We start from the raw sequence: 24,058 nt of genomic DNA on the forward strand, positions 1-24,058 counted from the left end.
GCCGGTGTGGCCCCTCCAAAGGCTCGGGGAGCTCCAGCACCGACACTGACGTGCTGTCACCGACAGGAACCTCTTCCCCCCACCCACCCTGACGACTACGGCGTAGCCTCCAATGCCGAGTTGAACAATGAACGGCGTTATTGAGGCGCTGCATATTTATGATGAGCACAAGTTCGTTACATACATCGCAACACCCTAAACACTACTGACTGACACCGCGCAGCCATGCCATCCTGTCACACACGTACACCTCCCGCCCGCTGTCGGCGCAGCATCTCCTGCCCCTCTACCTAGAACACCCTGCGCCGCGGCCGAACCTGATCTACCTCCCGAACACGAACCCGCCGACACTCGTCTTCAGTCTCAACCACGCCAACCTTTTGTTCCTGGCGACCTCATCATCCGAGATCGAACCCCTCCTCGTCCTCGAGTTCATTCACCGCATCGTCGACGTCTTTGAGGAGTTCCTCGGCGCTCCCTTACTGGCGCACAAGATCGAGAGCAACTACGATGTCGTCGCGCAGCTTCTCAACGAGATGTGCGACGCCGGAACAATCAGCACGACAGAGCCGAACGCGCTAAGGGACTTGGTGGAGGTGGAGGGCTGGGTGGGCAAGCTGCTGGGTAGCATCAATTTGCCAGGGTAGGAGACACCGTGCCGCTAGGAGAAGATGCGACTGACGCACGACTGTAGGAAAAGCGGAAACTTTGGCACAGGCTTCGCCAACTCGAGCGCGCCGTCCTTGATCGCCCAGAATACCCCGGCGCTGCCCTGGCGCAGAGCCAACGTGCGGCATACATCCAACGAGATGTACGCAGACATCGTCGAGACCCTAACAGTCACTCTTGCGCCTTCAGGGAGACCATTGGCGGCGTTTGCAAACGGAACGATAGCCTTCACGTGTAAGGTGTCTGGCATGCCCGACATTGTCATGAACTTGACAAGTCCATCTGGCAAGCACAACTTGGCAGGCTTCATGGACCTCCCCGTGTTTCACCCGTGTGTACGTCTAGCACGGTGGAAGGAGAGGCCAGGCGAGCTCAGCTTCATACCGCCAGACGGTCGGTTCATCTTGGCCAGCTACGAGGTCGACCTTTTGCCATTCACGAACGGCAAGAGTGGTGGTTTGAGCTCGAATAACCTCAAACTACCTGTCAACATCGAGGTGAAGACAGGCCTAGGCCCTTTGGGCTCTGATTTCGAGGTTCGACTGCACGTGAACAGGGTGTTGGGGGGGAGCGGCCCATCAGCAGCAAGCCAGTACGGAAGAGGTGGCAGCGGGGCAGGACGAGGTTTCGCAGGACCGCACCCCGGTACCCCGTCATCGCCACTCATGGAGGATCTTGTGGTTACGGTACCTCTACCGGCAGAAGTTAGGAACTTGTCTGAGATACGGCCAAGCAAAGGAGACGCCAGCTTCAACCCCAGTGAACGGGTTCTTGAGTGGCACATCCCCACGAAGGAACTGTCTTCCGGCACGTCTTACTTCGGTCTTAGAAGCACCGCGGTGGGACAGCTGGCAGACGAGAATGAAGACGAGTTTGACCCCAATGGATTCGGGTTTGGGAAGGCATATGGCTACGACGAGCCGTACCAGAGCAGTCCAATTGAGACGAAGAAGATGACCGAGGCCGCAGACGAGGAGAAGGATGCGAAGAAGGTGGCGCAGAACAAGATGTTGATGCCGAGCTCAGCGTCGGTCAGCTTCTCGGTCAAGGGGTGGCTGCCAAGCGGGCTCAAAGTGGAAAGTATCATGATCGATCCGCGGAAGAGCAAAGGCTTGGGAGAGGGCGTGAAGCCATACAAGGGTGTCAAGTACCTGACAGTCAGTAAGGGCGGTGTAGAAACGCGGTGTTAGACAAGACACGGTACAGCAGATATAAAATAATGAAAAATATCTAAGCTGTCCGTCCTTGGGTATCGTTTGAGAGATTCACAAGATTCGCATGCTTACAGGAGCTTGGTTTCAACGGCTAGTGGGGGACTAGCGATGTCAGCATCTCGCGGCCTGCACAGGCTAGTGGACACCTCTTTAGGTACATGTCAAGGACGTGGCAGGCAAGCCACAGAAACAACACATTACTGAAAGCCGTGGACTGTGGGCCGTGGACCGTTGTCGAAGACACATGATGGGTGAGCCGAGGTGAGATTCGATCTTCAGCGGGCATGTCGGCGATTCAGCGGCAATTGGCCCTGCGTGCCCTGGTCCCTGAAGGAGATCCAATCCATCGCAGACCCCCAGCGCCCCACCCCCGGCGTAGCGGAACCGAAACGCACCTGTAAACAGCGCTGAAGAGCAGTTTACAATCGCGGGGTGACTCTATGCCCCCCAGCGATTGGAGTGTTCGATCTCTCGGCGTCGGAACATTCGGCTAGGAGCGGACACTAGAGGGTACCGCCATCGATTGGCGTCACCAGACGACTGATCTGGGTGTCATGTCCGCCAACAGTGCGCACCACGTTCTCTGTTCCCCTCCTTAACAACAAAAGGCATAATTAAGACACTGCCGCGCGCGGGCAGTGCATGAACTCTGCTGTGCGTGACGCATTTCCCACCCTCGAATTCGGCGCAATCCTGCAGGCTCCTCCTCCTGCTTTTGATTGTTTTCTATACCTGTTTCTAGAACTCCTGCGACTTCTCACCTTACCTATCTTAACGTTGAGAGGACAAGACATCCATGATTGCGATCATATAGCTGCCCCAGCTCGCAATCAGCTGGCGCTCTTTTCCCTCTAGGCTATGACCGCAGCTCCCGGAGTCCACCACGCCATCCGCCGAGGCGCGGTCGCGTGGGCCGATGGGCGCATCTACCTCGGTCGCACGCGGGCCGCAACGAGCAATGTATCTTTCGGATTGAGTCGACGACATGCTTCTTCGTCGTCGCAAGAGAAGCGGCCGCGGACGGCACTTTTCTTCCCAGGTTCGTGAAATCTGCAGCGCCGCCTTGGGTGGCGGGCGAGGAGGGAAATGCGGGGAGCTGACGTGTGTATAACACCCGTCGCAGGCCAAGGAGTGCAAAAAGTCGGCATGGTAACACCATGGCTTGAGGCCTTCCCGCGGACGGCAAAGCCCATAATCGAGGAGATTGACCACTGCATGGGCTTTAAGCTCTCCGATACCATCGCCGAGGGCCCCAGCAAGTTGCTGACCAAGACGCCCAACGCGCAACCGGCCATCATGGCGACCTCGATCCTGATCCTCCGCATCCTCGAGCGCGAGTTTAACTTTGACGTTGCCCAGCGCGTCGACGTCACGCTGGGCCACTCGCTCGGCGAATTCGCCGCGTTGGTGGCCGGCGGCTATCTCGAATTCGAGGACAGCCTGTACCTGGTGCGGAAGCGGGCCGAAGCCATGGCGGAGGCGACGCAGCGCGCCGTCAAGGAGCACGGCGGCGAGTATGGCATGGTGGCCATCGTTACGGAGCCGCAATACTTAAGCCCGCTGATCGCGGCGATCCACGACTTTGTGGGCCACTCGAGCGCCGGGTCCAAGGGTGACAGCTCCGAAGATGTGCCGCCTATTGAGCAGGTGCACATCGCCAATGTCAACAGCAAGAACCAGATTGTACTAAGCGGCAACATCGAACGTATAAAGACCCTGTCGACGCACGTGCGGCAGTTCCTCGGTCACGACCCCCGCGCTGTGAGGTTGAACAGCGATAGCCCTTTCCACAGCCCGCTCATGAAGCCCGCCGTCGGGGTGGTGAGGAACATCCTATCGAGAAAGAGCCGCGTTAAGGGGCGCGAAGGAGAAGACATCATCACGTTCCCTGCAAAGGTGCCGTGCGTGAGCAACGTGACTGCACGGCCATTCGAGAGCAGGGCGGAAGTTAAGGACCATTTGGCACGGCAGTGTCTCGAGACGGTGCAGTGGTGGGACAGTATTAAGTACCTCGACCAGGAGGAGAAGGTGAGACGGTGGATCGGCATCGGGCCGGGCAAGGTCGGGCGGAATCTGGTCGGCAAGGAGGTGGGAATGAGGGGCAAGGACTCGGTCAAGGGCGGCGGCGTCTGGGGCATCACAGACCCGAGCGAAATCGAGGAGATGCTTAGGGGATTGGAGGAAACGGAAAGGTTGTCGGAGGAGGAGAATGAGTGAGGGGGGTGACCATGCTACCCAGGAGCTATAGATGTATTTCCGTGCGTGTTCTTGAGACTTTTGCGAGGCGCTTTCTGTTTCTTGCTATACTGGGCTCACGAGCTCTGCAGACGGTCTGGCTTCGATGCTTGTGAAATGGAAGCTGGAGTATTGGTTAGGTGTATGTGTAACTACTTGTTATCTGGAGGGACGATTCGTACAAAATATACTACTGAACACAGGAGCCACACATTCCGATTTCGTCCAACATGGGATATTTTCTGTCCTCCAACAGATTACCAGGAAGTCACGTTCAGAGGATCTCATCGGTTGTAGATTGCTCTGCTTAGCTAGTTGGTCGTTTCGTTGAACCCTGATTTCGATGCGGGGCAGTCGAGAGTGAAGCAAGGGGACCCAGAAAAGCAATTAAGCTCCCGCCCACATCAGCTACCTACGGAAAGGTACCTCTTACCCCAGCTCTCTTTCTCAACCTGCCACGAAACGAACGACATCTGGTCGACCTCGAAATAATTAACTATCTACTCTACGATCGCGCCGCCTCTGCCTCCACCGCGAGCCCAGCAATTAGACAAGCCACGCCCCTGGGTGACGAACTCACGCACACAAAAGGCGCACAAATGGCGGCCACGATCCCTTCGATAGCCTGCATAGGCATCATTGGCCGAAACGTACGTCCCTCGTCCTCTACCCTTCGCCGGCCTTGTGATGTCTACCTTTACCGTGCGCTCGGAAACTCAAGCTACATCCCCCCTCTCCCTGCCGTCTCTCCTGTGGTCTACATAAGCTAACCGACAACGTCGCAGAACAACCCCCTCAACATCCAAATCTTTCCGTCCCACAACCCCGCGACAAACACGTTCGCGCCGATCCGCACGCCCCTGCAGTTCTCCCTCCTCCTCTCCTCGACCCTCGACGTCTTCGAGCTCCGCCACGGCAACGGCACCTCGGGCAACGGCGGAGGAGCTGCCGTGGGTTCCAGCGGCACCGGCCTCTCGGGCGAGGTCGGCCTCCTGCACGCCGTCGACGAGCGCCTCGCGGCGTACGGGTGGGAGACCAACACGGGCGTCAAGATCGTCGTCGTCGTGGATATGCGCGGGCGTCGGGTTGCGGGTGCCGGGAGCGCGGCGGCAGAGGCGGCGGCCAAGGGGCGGGGCGCCGTCGGGCTGCGGGAGCAGGAGCTGCGGGTCGTGTTCCGGGCGGTGCAGAACGCGTACGTCCGGCTGCTGCAGAACCCCTTCTACGAGCCGGACGAACACGCCCCCGTGTCCGGCCGCGGCGGGCGCGTGATCAAGAGCAAGAAGTTCGAGGGGGAGGTGCGGAGGATCGGGGAGACGTGGACGCCCGGTGTCACGAGTCTTTAGGCAAAAGGGGGTTTCGGGGGGGGAGGGGAACAGTGGTCTGTCTGTCTTGAGCATTTCTGGAGTTCTGGGCGTTTGAAAGAGATTAGACGGGACGGAGGGAGGGTCGTGATTCGTTATGTCCATCGTGGCTTTTCTATCATGGCCAGAGAAGACTGGCTCTATAAAGGTATCTACCATGCAAAGACTCAAAGGTCTTGACGACGTCATCTCGTATGACGTTATGTTCAGATGTTCCAGCACGCCAAAATGCTATGCTATACGCCGTGATATGCGTCTATGACCGAAAATTTGACAAAATCCAACGTGACAGAGACGTAAAAAAGAAAAAGAAAAAAAGAAAAACCATCTAACTCCAATGGGTAGCTCTTGGCAGCTGCCGGTCGGTGAGCGAATCCAACACCCTCTTAGACAAACGCTTTCGGGCTCATGAAGTCGATGGCTTCCAATGACCTCAATCTTCGCCTTCTCGGTCTCCTCCTCCAGCGGCCTCATCCCCCCTGAGATGATTTCTCGCGCCGCTGCTCTGCCTCCTCCAGAGCTTGCCATCTCTCGATAACAAGCTTGTCCGTCCCGAACGGCTCGTCAACAGGCCTAGATGGGCCCATCGAGGCATCGGTCTGTTGTCGCGGCAGCAGGGGCTCGTCCTTCTTCGGCCTCGACGGCGCCGAATCTTCCCAATGCCGTGCAGTGCGCGGAACGGGCGTCCACCACTCGGAAGGCTCGTCTCCCACCCCTCGGGAGTGCCACGCGGCGCTGCACAGCTCCCACAGCCGGCTCGCGGCGCGGCGGTACGCGAAGCGCTCGTCCTCACCGATGAAGCCGGCCGTGTTGCTGAAGTTGGGGCTGGATGCCCCCGTGGCACTGCTGACGTTTCCGAGGCGGCCAAAATCCGAGTCCTGGTCTGGGTCGTATTTGGAGGTCGGCAGGTCGGTGTCGTAGTAGGAGATGTTGGGGCGGAAGGGCGCTGCTTGGTCTTGGTACACTTCGGCGATGGTCTCGGAGTGGATCGCGTCCGAGTCTATGACTTCCTCTCCGGACTCAAGCCTGGAGGCGGCGGCCGTGGCGGCGGCGAGCTCCGCCTCGGCCTGAGCGGCACGGATGTCCGGGAAGAAGAGATCATCAGGCCCGGTTTCGGCGCGGACGAAGAGCTTACCACGGGCCTCGTAGAGGGCGTCGAGAAGGGTGATAAAGCGGCGGGCCTCGTTCTTGTGTAGCGTCGTCATGGTTGGAACGTTGTCGACGATGAAGGTGTGATAGGTGGAGGCCATGGTCACGTAGTCGGCCGGACCAAAGGTCCCGACGAGGTCATTAAAGTCCCAGTAAACGACACCGTCGCGCTGGCGTGGGATTGCAATCGTACGGCCGTAGACTGTGAGGGTTGCTGATGTCCACGGTTTGGAAATGAGGTCCGATAGCTCTGATGTCCAGGCAGACGTTTCGGGTGTTAAGAAGTACTTGGCGGGTTTGGTTGTTTCTGGTAGCGTTAGGATGCAATGCTATTTAAGAAGACTCTCTGAGAGACAAGCTCAACTTACCTCCTTGGGCCCCATCTGGCTTTTCTGCAAGTCCAGTTCCCTCAAAGGACGCTACCTCGATTGCTACATTCTCTCCGTTTTCACGACGCCGCCAGTCAATGGCCCCTTCCATATGCCAAAAGTCGCAGCGGGCTTTAAGAACTTCGACGAAAGCAGCAAAGTCGTTTTGGCTATGGAGAGTGCCTCGCGATCGAGCTCCGCCAAGGAAAAGACTCTTGAGGAAGCCGTCGGTGGGAGCGACGGTATACTCAACGCCAATGGCCTTCTGAAGCTCCTCGGGCATTCGGTTGGAAGAAGCGATGAGAACACCTCCTAGGTGGAAGAAGGCTATGAAGAGGTGACTGAGGATCTTGCTTGCCGCGCGGTCGGGTAACTGAAACTCATCCAGGAATAGGATTGGAGACTCTTCGACCAGCTTTTTGGCGAACCAGAGCATGGAGTACTCCTTCTCGTTGCCGCTTAACTCGGGATGAGACCGGCGGAAGCGTTCGAGCTGTGAGAAAGTGTACAGCATGAAAGTGTTGAAGTGCCATCGCTTCTTCTTCTCCGTCGGCAGACCCTGTGCCAACAAATCGATCAACATGGACTTTCCCACACCCACCTCACCCGACAGAAACAACCCCCTCGGCGAGTTGATGCTGATGGCGCCCTCGAGGCTCGTCATAACGCGAACGAGAGCCATGGGGTTTTGGTCTTTCGGCGTCGGCCTCGCCTTGCGGGCGAGGTGCTTGAACAGCGGGTTGTCCCAGATGGGATGGCTCGGCATGGCCAGCGTTGCAGCGGCCTCTTCCGGGTCGCGGGTCTCGGGTATCTCGGCGACCTGCTTAAGACGCTCGCTGTAGTCGACCTCGGGGGCGTAATCCTTGAGGCGACTGTAGAGCTTGTGCAGGTGGATCGCGAGTCGGTGCTGGTCTGGGTCCGGGGAGAGGATGTTGGATGAGACGAGGGTGCGGTATTTGACAAGAGGGTCGGTGATGGTCATGGCGGTTGAGTAGTACCGCACGAGAGAAGCCATCTTTCTCGCCTTTGCTGTCCGTACTGTGTAGCTCATCATCGTGTCTAGAGTTCATCGATAAATCCTTGTCATAAGACCGCTGTGAACTCAATCCGACACGGTATGAAGACCGAATCCACCTTGAGAAAAGCTATGCAGTTGTCTTCGAGATGTGAATCTCAATGACACAGATCCTATGCAACTCAGGCATAAACAGACACCTCTTGTGAGGCGATTGCTGGTGGTGAGGCTGATGTGTCACAACTGCCGTCGCGAAGCAAGATCGACTGAGTTGAGCCCGAATTATGCATAAAACGATTCTTAAGCTTGCGCTTTCAGCCCAGCTGGGTTGCTCACGTCGTTTCTCCAATGCAGTCGACAAGGCAGTCGGGTCCCATTCAATCCGAGTCGAGAAGAGAGATGCATGGGACAGTCTAAGTCAGTTCAATGACAGTCGTTGAAGAATCGAGTCTATTGGTTGTCCAGGCTCATTAAGTCACGCAGCCTATCACTGCTCTTGTGTCTCTGAAGACGTTTCCGGGTCAGAGGGTCAAAGAACCGGAGAACATGAGTGAATCGAAGCGGATGGTGCCTGACTCGCAGTCGAATGAAAGCCGATTGGCTGGTTGACTCTGAAAAGCTGTGGTTCTCTGGAGGATGGATCTACCAAAGAGATGAGAAGAAACGCATGTCACGGCGGGAAACGGCTCAGGGAGAGTGAGAGCTGTTGGGTGGTTAGTGGATATTTCTCATTGCATCTAGACATCGGAATCTCTTTCCATGTTCCCACCGGTGAGTTCCCGAGGGCCGAGTGACGAGTGACGTTGTTGACTTGGTTGTTTAGGTACCTAGGCTCCACTTTCAGGGTCCTATTTTCTTCCAATGCGGCGATTCAGCGGGCTCCATCTCGATCGTGGAGTCAGCCAATCAATGCTCTTTTCTTGTCGGCCGGGAGCAACGAAACGCCCAAAAGCAGGTACGTACCGTCTCCCAGGTACCCTCGTGCTATTGCTGCTATTTGCGCCGCCTCAGCTGGCACGCCTGCACACCCGCACACCTGCCCTGACCTGCTGCTCACCGGCGGCCTGTGGGCACTGACATACGCTGCTAGTGGACGAGCAGCCGGACAGGAAGCTGCTGGTGTTGCTGGTCCGTGCTTGGCAGATGCAGCAACCTAGTGTTTTTTTCTACGAGACCCAATCGATTGATGCTTCGTCACTCTCACATATTTGCTAAATCCGCTCTACCACCTTCGTCCACACTCCCCCCGGCCTCCGCTTTCCCTACCAGTACCTTAGGCCACAGAATCCATCCTCGAAATGTTTTTCTGACCGACATCCACCTATCCACGAACATCATCACCATCACGGCGACCGATCATTTTCCCCTCAACAACTTCGCGCCCGGTCGCTCGACACCATGTTTTCTCCCTCCATGAACGAGGGTGGGCCGGCCACAGCTACGCGAAGCAGAAGAAGACAGCGACCTGCCAGCCATGAGAGTGTCACACAACAACCCAAGGCGAAACGCCAACGCGTTCCCTTGACCGAGCAGACCTTTGTTAATCCCGAGGTGTCCGCGCCTACGGGCCCCGAGATGTACGAGGTAAAGTCCGACAAAGTTGCGACACTCGACGTGCGACAAGACGGCATCGAGAACCAGAACCCCATCACGCCCACCCCGAGGAAAGAACTCAGTGTGCGCGCGAAAAAGCCCAAGGGAGGAGACAGGCCAACCAAGGGCGATGGAAGCGTCATTCTGGTAGGTTCAAATGCGTCCGCGTTATCCCCCTTCAACCAAGCTGACCATCATCCGCCAGACGACGAACAACGCTTACACCGTGAGCAAATTGCCTGCGCTGCCAGACCGTATCCGCGCAGATACTTCAGGTGAGTACTTGCTGCTCAATGCGCGCTTTCTATGGCTAACAATCACGTCAAGCTCAACAACACGGCGACATTTTCTCGAACCGCTATGCCCTCAGTCTCAGCCATACTCACGCGATTGTTTGGCCGTACACGGACCCCTCTCAATCCCCTGAGACATTCACCTTTACACTTCCGTATCCCTCGAAACATTCTTCAGAGCCTCTTCCGCTGGGTTGCTTAGTGTCGCCATCAGCTTCGTCGACCGAACCCGGTCTGGTTGTTGTCATGCCCGTCAGTGGTAAGATAGCGTACTGGGAATCCATCACGAGCGCCGCGACGTTGGACTTCATCCGCCAGCAGCGACATGGCGTGGAGGGCTCAATATCGGGCATGTACTCCGGCGAGAAGGTTATTCAGATCACCAACGCCGAATCCGCCGGCTTCGTCCTGGCCTTTAGCAGCGGCCGACTGGCCTACATGAGCGTCCGAGATGGCCACGGCAGACCCACGATTTCCGTCCAGTTCCTCCGCACGAGCTTAGGGTCTACGGCCGGTGGTATATTCGGCAGCATCCGCCATGCTTTGACCCAAACTTCAGGACGCGGAGACATCGCCGCTGTTCGAGCGGAGCGCACTTCTCGGGTCGGCGAACGAAACGTCGTCGCTGCTACCCTCAGGGGCAGGCTCCATGCCTGGAAGATTCATCGTGGAGGACACCACGAGACCATTGTGGAGGCAGACATGCAAGAAGAAATCGTCGAGGCCATCCGTCAAGTTGACCCTTTGGCAGCGACCGACTTCCACCCCGAAACCTTCGAAGTTGTTGACTTCGCCTTCGTGCCCAAAGGCTTGGAAGATAAGTACCGAGATATGAGCAGGCTCAGCGACGCCATGGCCTCAACCGACGTCAACTTGCAACACCTACTGTTGCTCGTCAGTCTCAGCAAAAAGAAAGAATCGCATTACTCTCTGGTCGAAGTTATTCTGTCGCCGACCTCCGTACAAATCGGCATGGTCCGTCCGATCTCCTCGTACAAGACGCGCTTCAGCCCCACGAATCCAGTACAATCTTCTCGGCCTCGTCTGCATCTTCCTCGACCGGCCCTTGTGGCGTTTCTCATATTCGATAAAGCCGTTGTCTTGGCATCTATTGGTGTTCCTCCGGATTCGCCAGATGTTCAACTCCAGGAGGACAACCATATCATTCCTCCGACTTATGAGGATGTGATTAACTTTTCCGACAATAACCAGTCCGATATTTTCGGCTCGGGATTTGAAGAGCCGCAGGCAGCTAACAGCAGCCACGACGAGTCCAGAACTCGTCAAAAGACGAAGAACCCCGCAGTCGTTTTGATGGTCCGTGGTACGGGCATTGTACGACTTACAACGACAGACATAGATCGATTTGGCAGTGACAGGCCCCCGAAAGTCACACCAAAGAGCAAGCTTGAACAGGCTGTCTTCTTTGGCAATAAGCAAGACACTCCTCTGATTTTCGACGTTAGGAAAGGTGTTCAGTTCTCAGACGGGGAAATGGCAGAAGCCGCACTGGAGCTTAGCCAAGAAATCATGAGCTCCTCGACAACGCACATCTCCTCGCTGCCGGCATCTTTGGAAGACAATCTCAGCACCCGTTGTCTTGCTCTTGAACGGTTGATGCTACATCTCAAGACAACCAAGGTCAACCTGGACCGGCGTACCCGGTGGCTGTTGCTTTCCCATGCCGAGAAGATGATGGTTTCGACGGTTCTTTGGAAACGCCATGAGGCCTTTACGAATGAACGGCCTGCCAATGACAAGAAGGATCTGATTGCGGAGATCGTCGAGTTCATCCACCAGGACGAAAAGACCAACCCTAACCGTAGCGCGGGAGAGGTCGACCGTGTGAGGCACTGGTTCATTCACGACGTTGGCAGGCTCGAGATCTTCATTGCCTGGGCCTACGAAGTGATCAAGTACATCTACAAGGACCATATCATGGACGATGTTCACATTACCCGTCTCATGTATGAGGCTCAGCAGGTGAACCTTGTCGCTCTCATGACGGCTCTGGAATACCGGCAAAAGAGACTTGCATTCTACGGACTAGAGGACGAGGAGCTTGATTTCGGCATTGTACGCGAGAACTACGAAGATCTCCCCGAGCCATGGACCGGGTGCCACTACATCGGCAACAATCTGAAGCGTCTCCTTGAGCTTTGCCACACATGGCTCGACCAATACTATCCTCCGAAGGAAAAGACAAAGGACAAATCGAAACAGCCGGACCCCGTACTTCTCGAGAAGATCAATTCGGAGGTCTCCAATCTCACCGACCTGTACCTTGTATCGCTTCTCGAGGCATCTCGCTGGAACGCCGCACAGCAGGATACGAAGGCCCAGAAGTGGTCGGACCATCTCGCAAAGCTCTACGATGCGGACCGCAACGACAAGGTTCTTGCCCTTCTCCGCCTAGGTAAATGGGACGAGAGCATTGTCATTGCTGAGAAACACCGATGCTGGAAGGCACTGGCTCTGGCCATGATTGAACAGATCAACAGCCTCAGGAGCGAAGCGACAGTGTCAAGATCGCAAGCCGATGCTCGCGAACTCACCAAAAAGGCCGAAGCCAAGGAGAAGCGGATTGGCGAATACTTTGACAAGTATGGCGAGGCTTTTGCCTTCCCCACATACGACATTCTGCTGGACAATGCCGGCGTTCAAGCCGTTCTGGATTTCCAATACGACAACCACGGATTCAGGACAAAGTTCCTCCGACAAAAGCCTGAGCTGGCCAAGATTTCCTGGATCAACGACATACAAGGCGAGGACGACATGGACCACGCAGCAGAGACGCTTCTTGACCTTGGCCTCACCCGGGAGCAGCAGGTTTGGAACAAGAAGATTGAGCTCAGCCTTGGAAAGCTTTCACTCATGGCCGATTTGCAAACGCCTCCCTCCTCCGATCTCTTCGGGTTCAAGCCCGCTAAGACTGAGACCGAGGGACTCTCTGAGTCTGAGGATAAGATTGAAGCCATCGACAGCCAGCTGGGCCTCATCAGAATTCAAGATGAGCTTTATGCTCAGGTCTTCCCATCTGTCCAAACGGCTGTGGACGAAGGCGCAGAGCTGCAACTGGCCATGGAAAACCACTGCCTGTACATCCCAAAGAAGCAGAAGGCACTGGTTCAGCTCTTCGAGAACAGCATGAGGCGGCTCCTCAGACATGAGGCTCTTGATGTTATGTCTCTTATCGACCTGCTCACGCTCATCAGCCTCTCGCCCGAAACCGCTGCCGATATCGCCGATCCCTTTCATCTTGCTCTGGTCGCAGCATCGTACGCTCTCCAGGGTGAAGAATTGAAGATGGCCAAGCGCCTCATCTGGAGACGCTGTTTCATTCGTGACGACTGGATTAAGCTTAACGACACCCAGTTGAAGGATGACTCTATCGTTGAGGAAAAACTGGCCCGCACCACGCTCTTCAGCGCCTTGATCTCCTGCTACCAGTACCGTAAGTTTCCACAAGCCGCAGTCAACACATCTTCATCCACTGACTCCTAAACAGAGACACTTGACAATCCGTTCCAGCCGCCCCGGCCAGCGGACATGCTGGGCGCTTACGTCATTGACCTCGACAGCCGCTTTAACTCCATGGAGAAGTCCTATAGGGACAAACTCCTGGATGCGATGAAGTGGGAGGACTCAGTCCTGCACAAGTACATCGATAGGGCGCGTCTCGAGGAGTGGGCTCGCACGGCGGCCGAGATGGCCGAGGCCACTGTCGCGCAGTCCGTGGACGAGGCGACGAGGGCCGCCGCGGAGGAGGCGTCGGATGAGCACACGAACGGAAAGGCGAATGGTGTGTACTAGGGGTACATGGACCATATGTTTCCTTGAGTGTGAACTGCACTGCCACGATGCTTATTTTGAGGTGGATTGGGTTTGCGGGCTGAGTCGAGATTTTGGTGGGACTTCATGTCACTGCCACATGGTGGGCATTTTCATCGTTTGTTTCTTTGCAGTGTTGTTGGGGTTCTCGGTGTCACTATAACAGCTCTCATCGAGCTGTTGGCTTTTTGGGAATGTCCCTTTTTCAATTATTTTCCCCCTCATCCGTCAACTGGCCTGAGAATAGGTGCCACAGCGCGGCAGGCAGTCTTTCTTTTCCTTTCTTTTCCCCTCTCGACTATTATCATTAACGAATCAGGATGGCTGGGACGGCTAGAGAGCAACAAAAGAAAGAGACTTTGATATGCATACATACAAAACATAAACAACATCACGGTCCTCGTACCAGGGAGCGACCGCGGGAAGAGAGGGTCGGCCGGCTATAGTCACAGTAGTGTTGGTAATTAATCAGACACGAACGCTGCGGGTATCTTGCTGTGGGGTTTTTCTTAGGGGTAGTAGCTTCTGATGGAAACGAAATAAACGAAGTGGGGGGACGAACATTACTTTGTTCAAATGGGATTCTGCTCGCTCCTGCGTCACCCCCTTTCTCCCCCTTTACATCCGTGCCATCATACTATTCCCAGGCACCGCCGCGAAGTGCTTCCGGGGCCGTCTACCCAAATGACGTCCGCTGGTGGACAGGGGAACACGCAGCTTTCTCGCCGTCGAGGTGAGGATTTCGGTCTACCCAGCATTACAGGTAGGTTCCTTTCTTTCTTCTTTCTCTTCGACACCCCACCACTGTTGCCATGGACGCACTCTTCCATCATAGGGGAACACTCAGGGGCAGAACGATGCCGAGGAAAGTGTTTCAACAGCGTTGTCGACGTAATACTCGATCGCCAAGACGGTGGGGAAGTTTACTTCTCTTCATCACTACAGTCCAGCGTAACGCGCGCTCTTCTACTGAGACAACTTTCCAACGCAGATCGTGTGCTACATAAACCATCCACTTCGCCGCTCACTTAAAGCCGGTGACTGGCTGATCCACTTCACATCCACTCAATGTGATACTCCCCGTCGAGGAAATAAATGGGCCATGCGGCGTTTCTTCCTCGAGCAGAGAGCACTGGCCAAGTGGGAGGGAGGGAAGCTTCTCCAGTTTAAAGCTCGCCGCGCCGCCCACACGGCACTTATGTAGGTGTGCCCAGAGAAAAAGCGTCACAGAGCAGGGATTTGCCTTTTCCTGAAATTAGGTGATGAATCCGCGAGGCAAGGTCGCTGCATAAATATCGTAGGCTCACGGGAGCTTCGGCCTCTCTGCGAATCCGCCTGAATGACCTCTTGGGTTCCTTCGACGTCCTTTTGCCCCCCTTGAACGTCAGTATTAACGCGGGATGCGGGTTGTATTCCCCCCAACCTCGCACTTGCTGTTTCGATTTGCGCCAAGGTGTGTTGAGTAAACGTAAAAAATCAGAGGAACCATGGCGCAAACGAGGGGCAGGCTAGCTCGTAGGTTGGCGTCCGACAACTCTGTTGAAGCCCACGATTCATGTCATCCTTGAGGCAGGAGAGGGGAAACCAGCAACCGTAAGGGTCCCTGATGCTGATATGGGTGAGCAAGCGACACCGTAATGAGAGGCGAGCTTCTTCCTGGCATTACCCACGGCGGCAGGTGTCTGTCTTGAGACATGACTTGCAGACCGGTCTGGTCATGCGTTGTTGGCAGAACAATGCCAATCAACCGGATTGTCCGCTTGTTTGAGGAGAACAAAAGACATCCGTTAAAGGGAGGAAACGCCATCAAACAAGACTTGTGGCGCACGAACAACGGTTTTTGGCTGTGTTGCGCGCGTCTTTGTCCTGTGATTATCACAAGCTAGACCGAGATTTGTAAATTCGACGATGGACGAGGGCAGTCGATTGGACGAAGGGCCTTGGGATGGATGCGGGACGCCCGGGTGTGGTTGAGGCTTGCCAGAGTTCTAGACAAGGGAATGGGGCAGCGTTTCAATCAAAGGTTGGACAACAGGGCCAGCTGACGGGGATGCGGGAGGCAGAAGTGAAACCGTAGGGCGGAATGGAGGGCGAATGGTTGGCTCTTCGAGCCGTCTCTGTCATGGAGATGGTGAGCAGATACATGGAATGATGTACTGTACACCTATGGTTGTGTTGGGAGGAATGGAGGGTGAGAAGGAACCCGAGAGCCTGCATAGAGGCAATGAAGGCGGGAGCCGGGCTGTTCGCGTTAGCAGGCACACTTGTTGGTTGCCCACGGCTGCAGGTAGCTCGATAGGAAACGGGGCGGTCTTTCACCGCATCTCGGGCGGCACCTCGGCGGTGGGAGCCAGACATGCCGGGTTGTAGCAACGCTGCAGGTCCAGTCCGGTACGGGCAAGGTTCCGCTGCAGGATAAGAAGCCATTGGACAACGGCGCTCCAGCGGATGCAAAAGGTGCAGACAAGTGGGTTCTCGTTGGTGATCATCTAGTCTTTCCAACCCTTTTTTTTTTTCTTCCCTTGAACAGGTGACTGGTTGCAAGCCGTTGGTGCGGGCAAGCTTGTTGTTTTCCGGTTCTGATTTATGGCATTATGCCATTGCGAAGGACACTTTTCGTTCCTTTTTGCTTTCTTTCGCAGGGTAAGGGACCGTGTGCTGTGTAGGGTCACAGGGAATGTCGTTTATGCCATACGGAACATTCGAAATGTCTCTGATGTGCAATGTCAGGCGCCAAGGATCAGACATGGGACAGGCGGCATGCGCAGGGGTCAGAAGTCAGGTCGAATAGCCTCGGGGACGATGTCGTCAAATCTTGCAAGCCTATCTTGAAGGTGGTTCACTTGCCGGGAAAATAGTGACTAAAAATAAAGAATACAAACGGTCTTGATGTTTGGAAACCTGGGCTGTGGGATTCAGCCAGGTTCAGGGTGCTTTCGGCTGCTGCGCTTATCGAGACGAAGTCAACGACGACGCGCCACGTTTGGCGTCGTCTTCTCCCTTTCCTCCAGAGTCAGACACATATCAGACTATCCGTCACCCCTTGTGTGGAGGTTTCCAGGCTCCCTTGAAAGGGGTCATCGGCCGGATAACGAATAAACGGTCACGGCAGGCCTTTTGCGGCTAGGAGGTCGAGCTTCCCCGTCCACGGGGACAAAGCGAGATATGCGGCGGATGCCTCCAGGCCGTCAGCGGACCTCGATCCCCGCACAGGGCACAATCCGTGCATTTTCTAGGGTCGTGTCTAGCGCAGCTTTCGATGCTGTTTGGGCCTGGCTTGCCTACCTACGGTCAGAAGGGGGGGCCATATGCAGCATGCCCCATCGCCCCTGGGCAGGCGCGACGTTGGGCAGGCTAACCGTTGGTGTTTGCCGTAACCCTGTCCTGGTGCAGTGTCAGCGTCTCCCCTCGTTCGTCGTGTAGTGTACTCCGTACAAGGTACACGATGGTACAGCGATGATGGAGATGAGTGGTTGCTGTAGCTAACTGGTTGCAGGCAACTGGCGGCGTGGCTGCATCCCAGACGAATGAACGACGTTGCTGGAGGCGGGCGCCGGATATCCGCCCTACAATAGGTCGAATTGTCCAAGGTAGGTACCTATGAAACTGATGGAAATAGAAGGCCGTATTTGATTAGCGATTGGGACAAGACGAGGCGAATACGGCGTGGGTTCTCCAACTAGATCGTATACGAACACATCATGAGAGGCGAGAGGATACCTACGGAGAATTAGAGGGACGGCTGAAAGCGACAGAGGGGAGGGTTGGAAGGAAGAAACGAAGATCGTACTGCAAACTGGGGCGACTTGGGGAGAACGGTGTAGCAGACCCGAAAACAGAAGTCGGCTCCGGTACATGCGAAATTGGTGGGAAATTGGGGTGACGACAGGTACCGGAACCTTCTTGCCCGGGCCTTGGCAACCAAGAACCCACCGCCAATGGGCAGGTCTGCTCCGCTCAGTGTCGGTAAGGCAAGGTATTACCTTCCTTCCTTGACATGTACCAATGTATCTTTTCGCTAGTCAGCGGTACGTGCCTCCACGTTTGTCGTTACCTACTCCTGGCGCTTGTGTGTCTAGAACCTGTATTCTCAGGCACTTAATTCTTTTACCCCCTTTGTGAGGTAGAACGCCACTGCCATCGGCTGGCCTGTGCGCCCGTTAGTTGTTGATATATGCCCAGTTCATTGCTACCATAGGAGTGCAATGTACCTTACCTAATAGGTAGGTAGCATAAAAGCCCATTCCGTGGGCTAGGCTCGGTTGACAATGCGCCACTCACAACCCAACCTCAATCTGTCCGAAGCACCTCAAATCCTCAGGTTCAGGACAGCCGAAAGGGAGGGAGAGAGAGATAGAAAGACAGAAAGAGGAGAGATGGGGATGGAAAATTCGGCTCGGGGAGGCCGTCTGCTATTGATTCCATTTGCAACGTGAACAAAAGCCGAGTTTGAGCAGAAATCCGGCAAACCAGATGGAAAAGCTGCTTTCCACTCGCCTTGTCATTCCGCGCCGGCCCCTCGTCCATTGAAATTAGGCGCAATCCCCCTTCAACGGACCGCCGCCCACAGTTCGTGGCTCTCTTGTTCCCTCCGATTCTCGTCTCGTTCAGCCGTTGCTCACTTTCCCAATCCTGGAACTGGGGACCTGGACCTTGAACCCGGACCTGATCCGACCCCCTCCCCTTCTAGGCTTCCCTCGCCAAAAGTGAACAGTTGTGGGTCACAGTGAGCGACACAAAGCTGTTTTGGTTATTGAGAAGTTGAGGCGTCGCTTGTAGTGCAATTTCAGCTTGACCGTTGACGACAGTCACGACACCATCTGTTACACCTATCTTTTCTCTCCTCCCTTCTTCCTCGTTCTTCTTCTCTCTTTTTTTTTTCTTTCTCTTTCCCCCCTCTCTCCTCCCAATCGCGCTCCTTCTCGCGCCGACAAGCCTCGATCGGAGACGATTCACCGGCCCCAATCCGACAACGGCGAGATACGACTCAGCCTTCGCACCGCCTCGCTCCGTCACCCCCGAGACAAGACATTCCATCAACAACAGCCCATGCAAAAAAAAAAACAACAACAAGCAAGTTTCGCGTCGACTGCCGTATTACGAGGACAGAAATAGCTTTGTCCAACCGAGTGTGGAAACGGATTCAAATCAAGGTGAGTGGAAATCAAGAAGGCTATGTATGAATGCGATGCCTGTTGCTCGCTGCATAACGCAATGCGGCAGCAATCAACGAACGGATGGATGGTCTTGCCTCAGCACAATTAGCACAACCGATCAACCTGTATCCCTGCCACTATGCCCTTGCACATTACACTACACCCTGAACCACCACAACCTTTACCCTCCCTCACCTCACCTTCGGCCTCAGGCCACAGCCCTGGCGACTCGTGAGCCGTGTGTGGTGTGTGTGCGTGTGTGCGTGCCCAGTCCGGCCCGGCACCGAGCCAACAACATTGCTCAGTGCCTACTGCACAACCAACCTAGTAGTGCACCACGGCCTCAACTTTTTCTCCCCCCCTCGCTCTTCCTCTCCCGTCTTCCCTCCCTGCCGTTGTCTGTCTCCCTCCCCCCTTGGCCGCTCGACAGTCGCTCCATTCGCACTGCACCCACAAGCAACCCCAACGAAGGTGCAAGTAGCCCAGCCCGGTCCAGCCCCCATCCTCTTCCCTTCGCACTCCCCGTGCATGTGGTCCGGGGGCGTATTACCCACTATAATCGCTCGCCTCTGCGGTCTGCGGCTGCCATCCGTCCATCTGCCCCAAAATCCGTCCATTCTCTTCCCCATTCATCCTTCCTTTCTAAAACCTCTCCTCCCAGCAACCGCGCAACCACCACCCCTTCCCCGTCCCTCTCGGTTTGAGCCTGATTTTTCGCCTCGCCCGAAAAAATCGGCTCAATGGGCATCGGGATATCGAGCAGCTAGCTGACCCGCGACCCTCATCATTTTCAGATACCGTACTGCTTTTGGTTTTTTCTACTCCTGCTGCATCCCAAGCCGATCGATCCATCAGACCGCCTCCGACCCCGACCGACTTACCGACTCCGACTTCGATTGAGACGAATACCCACCGTGCCTCTGCTACGATTCCACGGTCCGTAAAAGGACCACAGCCTTGCATCCAATGGCTTCCTCATCGAGCAACGTCGTTGGCGTGCACTATCGTGTGGGAAAGAAAATTGGAGAGGGTTCTTTCGGCGTCATCTTCGAGGGCACCAACCTCCTGAACAACCAGCAGGTCGCCATCAAATTCGTACGTCGTCGGCTTCGCTCAATCAGGCACCCCATCGCCTATGGCGTTGTGGTGATCTGCGTTGCAGCAACATTTGACTAATCCCTTTTCTCGTCGTAGGAGCCGCGCAAAAGTGACGCTCCTCAATTGCGAGATGAGTACCGCACGTACAAGATTCTCGTCGGATGCCGTATGTTGTCGTCCTCGTTGCCCTCGCATCATATACACTGCTAACCCGTTTTCAAGCCGGCATCCCCAACGTTTACTACTTCGGTCAAGAGGGTCTCCACAATATCCTCGTAATCGACCTCCTCGGCCCCTCGCTTGAGGACCTTTTTGATCACTGCGGCAGAAGATTCACGATCAAGACCGTCGTCATGGTTGCCAAGCAGATGGTAAGTAGGCTCAGAATCGTTGCGTGTAATGCGACTTATCTGACTTGGCACAGTTGTCTCGCGTGCAAACTATTCACGAGAAGAACCTTATCTACCGTGACATCAAGCCCGACAACTTCCTCATCGGCAGACCAGGCACCAAGGCGGCCAACGTCATTCACGTCGTCGATTTCGGCATGGCTAAGCAGTACCGCGATCCCAAGACGAAGCAACACATCCCTTATCGTGAGCGAAAGTCGCTGTCTGGAACCGCTCGCTACATGAGTATCAACACCCATCTTGGCCGCGAACAATCCCGACGCGACGATCTCGAGGCCCTCGGCCACGTCTTCATGTACTTCCTGAGAGGCGGTCTTCCCTGGCAAGGACTGAAGGCTGCCACTAACAAGCAGAAGTACGAGAAGATTGGCGAGAAGAAGCAGACTACTCCTATCAAGGATCTCTGCGAGGGATTCCCCGATGAGTTCAACAAGTACCTGACGTACGTGCGCAACCTCGGCTTTGAGGACACCCCCGACTACGACTACCTCCGCGAGCTCTTTACTCAGGCCCTGAAGAACACCGGCGAGGTCGAGGACGGCGAGTACGACTGGATGAAGATTACCAAGGACTCGGGCAAGGGATGGGATGCCATGAAGGGCCACAACCAGGGATATCTTCACAACCCAAATGCTCGACCCGGCCCGTCCCAGATGGAGCTGCACAGCGGCCATCGGGGCGGTGCTGCAAACCCCAACAACCCACAGAACCTGACTGTCGGCCGTTTAAACGCCGCGCAACCCCCGCCTCCTTCTCCGATCAAGCAGATGGCGAAGTCGAGAGGTCAACCAAACGCCCCCGGCGCCTTGAGCGCGCAACGGGGCAGCGGAGTCGGGGGTCTTCGGGACATGGCCACCCCCACCGGCTCAACTCAGGCCCAGTTTCAGAACAGCAACCGCAACCTCCCCCAGAACGTCCCCCAACAGGCGCCGATGAACCAGCAGCAGGCCCAGCCTAACGGTCGGCCTGCAGAGCCTCAGCCCACAGGCTTCCAAAAGTTCATGAAGGTGCTGTGCTGTGGTAAGTTTTTGTCTTTTGCCCGGATCCAGCCTCGAGGCAAGACAACTAATAATGTCGTAGGTTAGAATCTTGGCTTCTGCTCTTGTTCGTGTTGCCAAAAGGACGGCTAAGACTGCTCCACCACTATATAAACACCCACTGGACACAACCTAGCCAGGCGCCGGATCGATGTTTGAGTGCACTCAGGCGGCCACACCTGGTTGATGACTCTCCAAACACACCACATTCCCCTATGTCCGCCACTCTTCATCTCGACCGACTAGACTCATTCATCCTCCGAGCTACACTTTTTTCCGCATGACGACCACGGAGTGGCACACAGTTGCACAACTGGCTGCTCCTGGATAATGACGAACACACTAGCCTTTCTTTCCGGTTTTTCTCTTCATCCGCGCTACGACGTAGTTTCTCCGTAGGAACCGTCACAGGGCATCATAAAATCACTGGCATGGAAATCTCAACTTGGGAACTGGGACATTCTTGGACCAAGAACTTTCTGTTTCTAAGAAGAGAACCAAAAACATACAACTTGATAATGTACAGCGCAGCACGGCGCAAGGCGGTTGCAGGGGTTTTTAGCATTGGGTCAGGTTCTGCGGCACGTTTTCGTTATGTTGATAATAGGGCTGGCCGTGTCCGGCACAGCTTGAGGCGACTGCACTGTTGAGGGGAGGATGTTGATAGATGGCTGCAAGATGGGGGGGGGGGGGGGGGGGGGGGTTGTTGCGCAGTCGCGGGATGTGGCAAGAGAGGAGTTGTGTGGAGGCTGATAGACAGAAGAGAAGTGGGATACAATGGACATGAAACTTCAACATATGTATACCACACTCGTCGATGAAGCACGCTGTTTCTTTCAAATCTCACACCAAGCGCCATTTTGCAGAGCCTGGCCCGGCTGCTTTTCACGATGTTCAGACTTGTCTATCACGACCCATAGAATAACAGCTTATTAATATATTGCAAACACAGATCTTCCTTACCTGACTTTCCCCATGGTCAAGACCTGTAGTGGAGTGGAAGCATGCCCCTGAACTTTCCCATCACAGTCGTTCTTAGCAAGGCTGGCATGACACGAAGCCCTGTCGGGCCATGCACGCCTCTCTGTTGGTTCAAATGGCATCGATAGGTGAGTTGAGCGCCGTGTTCTTTTCTCTCAACCATCTTCCTTGGTCAGAGCCGAGGCCGTGGCTGGCTCCAAAATAAACGACGCCCAGTCGCCCCCGTGTTTATTGCGGCGACTGCATGCGTTACTCTGATCCTGAAAGTCCTGTCTCGGGTACAGGTCTCTGTGGTGGGGAGGAGGTAAGATGAGCGTTCTCCGTTTGCTTGAGATTTCACGAAGCACTGCTGACCTGGCGCAGTGGAATTCGTACAGCGCGCGGAGATTTGACTAGAGTCAAAAGCAACGGTCAAATGATTGCAAGTAATACTGATGATCTTATAATTCTTTAGCTGTCAATGGCAGCAGAACTACCTAAGGTTGGCGAACCATCCCCTACAGCAAAGTGTCTTCAACTTCTGTTTTGATTGACTGCATATACCAAAGCGGACAGGCGCAGCCTAGGGGAGGCTCAAAAAGTGAGGAGGTGCGGTTGGATTTCGTCAGATCAGGCTGCTTTCACATCTTTCATATCCTATCGATCTCTTGTCCTTCTCCCTAGTTACACGACGCCTAACATACCACTACCTCCCCGCGATACTTGACCTACCGACTACATCACGGAGATATGGATCGTAGGCGATCTTGGCAAGAGGATGATGTCGAAACTTCTCACCTTCCGCGGCGACAAAAAACCTCGCATCATGATGATGCGTGGCGCTTTCTACCACACGATTGCTATACCGTTGCCTGGATTTGCGCCCTTCACATGGAAATGGCAGCTGCTCGAGCCATGCTGGACGAGGAGTACCAAGCCCCAGTCGCCTTTACGAACGACAGCAACACCTACTTGTTGGGGAGCATTCAGGGACACAACGTGATTATCGCGTGCCTGCCCAACGCGCAGTATGGGACAAACAACGCAGCGAACGTACTGACGAACTTGATTCGGACATTCCCGTCAGTCAGCCTCGGTCTAATGGTCGGGATCGGAGGCGGTGTGCCGAGCATGGCAGACGTGAGGTTGGGCGATGTTGTTGTCGGAACGAGGGTGATGCAGTTCGACTTGGGGAAGATCGTCGAAGACGGACAGATACGACGTACGGCAGTCCCCAAGACTCCTCACAAAACATTTGGTACAGCGGTATCAGCCTTACGATGCGAACATGAGCTGCGGCCCAGCTATATCCCAGCCATCCTTGAAGAGAAGCTGGGAAACCACCCTAGTTACTGTCGTCCAGCATTGCCCGATCAACTTTCCCCGCGACATACGAGCACGAGGCCTCTACACCTGGTTGCAGCAGGTGTGACCAGTCGAAGCTGACACTACGACGCCGACGGCTCTCGGAGGACCCATCCATACATTACGGTGACGTTGCTTCTGGAAACCAAGTCATAAAAAACGGCAATGTCCGGGATAATGTTGCCCGGCAGCTGGATGCTGTGTGTTTTGAAATGGAGGCCGCCGGTCTCATGGACATTCTCCCTTGCCTTCCAATTCGAGGGATTAGTGATTACTCAGATTCTCATAAGGATAAAGAGTGGCA

The 24,058-nt window shown here is 55.2% G+C and overlaps 6 protein-coding genes across 6 annotated transcripts; 5 read left to right on the forward strand and 1 right to left on the reverse strand.

Annotated features, from left to right (window-relative positions):
* Window positions 1–127: 127 nt before the first annotated feature.
* GLRG_03448 (adaptor complexes medium subunit family protein) lies at window positions 128–1,859 on the forward strand (the record flags this gene model as incomplete). The annotated part of the gene is made up of 3 exons (XM_008094133.1): window positions 128–171; window positions 224–643; window positions 695–1,859. 3 exons carry the CDS (start codon window positions 128–130, stop codon window positions 1,857–1,859), a joined length of 1,629 nt encoding a protein of 542 aa, XP_008092324.1.
* Window positions 1,860–2,741: 882 nt separating this feature from the next.
* On the forward strand, window positions 2,742–4,100 carry GLRG_03449 (malonyl CoA-acyl carrier protein transacylase; the record flags this gene model as incomplete). Its single annotated transcript, XM_008094134.1, has 2 exons — window positions 2,742–2,922; window positions 3,007–4,100. 2 exons carry the CDS (start codon window positions 2,742–2,744, stop codon window positions 4,098–4,100), a joined length of 1,275 nt encoding a protein of 424 aa, XP_008092325.1.
* A 617-nt stretch (window positions 4,101–4,717) lies between these two features.
* On the forward strand, window positions 4,718–5,461 carry GLRG_03450 (uncharacterized protein; the record flags this gene model as incomplete). Its single annotated transcript, XM_008094135.1, has 2 exons — window positions 4,718–4,768; window positions 4,904–5,461. The coding sequence occupies 2 exons, from the start codon at window positions 4,718–4,720 to the stop codon at window positions 5,459–5,461; spliced, it is 609 nt and encodes a 202-aa protein (XP_008092326.1).
* Window positions 5,462–5,949: 488 nt separating this feature from the next.
* Window positions 5,950–8,011, reverse strand: GLRG_03451 (AFG1-like ATPase; the record flags this gene model as incomplete). The annotated part of the gene is made up of 2 exons (XM_008094136.1): window positions 5,950–6,935; window positions 6,997–8,011. 2 exons carry the CDS (start codon window positions 8,009–8,011, stop codon window positions 5,950–5,952), a joined length of 2,001 nt encoding a protein of 666 aa, XP_008092327.1.
* A 1,398-nt stretch (window positions 8,012–9,409) lies between these two features.
* Window positions 9,410–13,710, forward strand: GLRG_03452 (uncharacterized protein; the record flags this gene model as incomplete). Its single annotated transcript, XM_008094137.1, has 4 exons — window positions 9,410–9,751; window positions 9,810–9,879; window positions 9,932–13,351; window positions 13,406–13,710. The coding sequence occupies 4 exons, from the start codon at window positions 9,410–9,412 to the stop codon at window positions 13,708–13,710; spliced, it is 4,137 nt and encodes a 1,378-aa protein (XP_008092328.1).
* Window positions 13,711–19,850: 6,140 nt separating this feature from the next.
* On the forward strand, window positions 19,851–21,477 carry GLRG_03453 (uncharacterized protein; the record flags this gene model as incomplete). The annotated part of the gene is made up of 5 exons (XM_008094138.1): window positions 19,851–19,979; window positions 20,079–20,148; window positions 20,205–20,353; window positions 20,407–21,412; window positions 21,473–21,477. The coding sequence occupies 5 exons, from the start codon at window positions 19,851–19,853 to the stop codon at window positions 21,475–21,477; spliced, it is 1,359 nt and encodes a 452-aa protein (XP_008092329.1).
* Window positions 21,478–24,058: the final 2,581 nt, after the last annotated feature.

This window comes from Colletotrichum graminicola (assembly GCF_000149035.1).
Source record: "Colletotrichum graminicola M1.001 genomic scaffold supercont1.10, whole genome shotgun sequence".
Taxonomy (NCBI): Eukaryota; Fungi; Ascomycota; class Sordariomycetes; order Glomerellales; family Glomerellaceae; genus Colletotrichum; species Colletotrichum graminicola.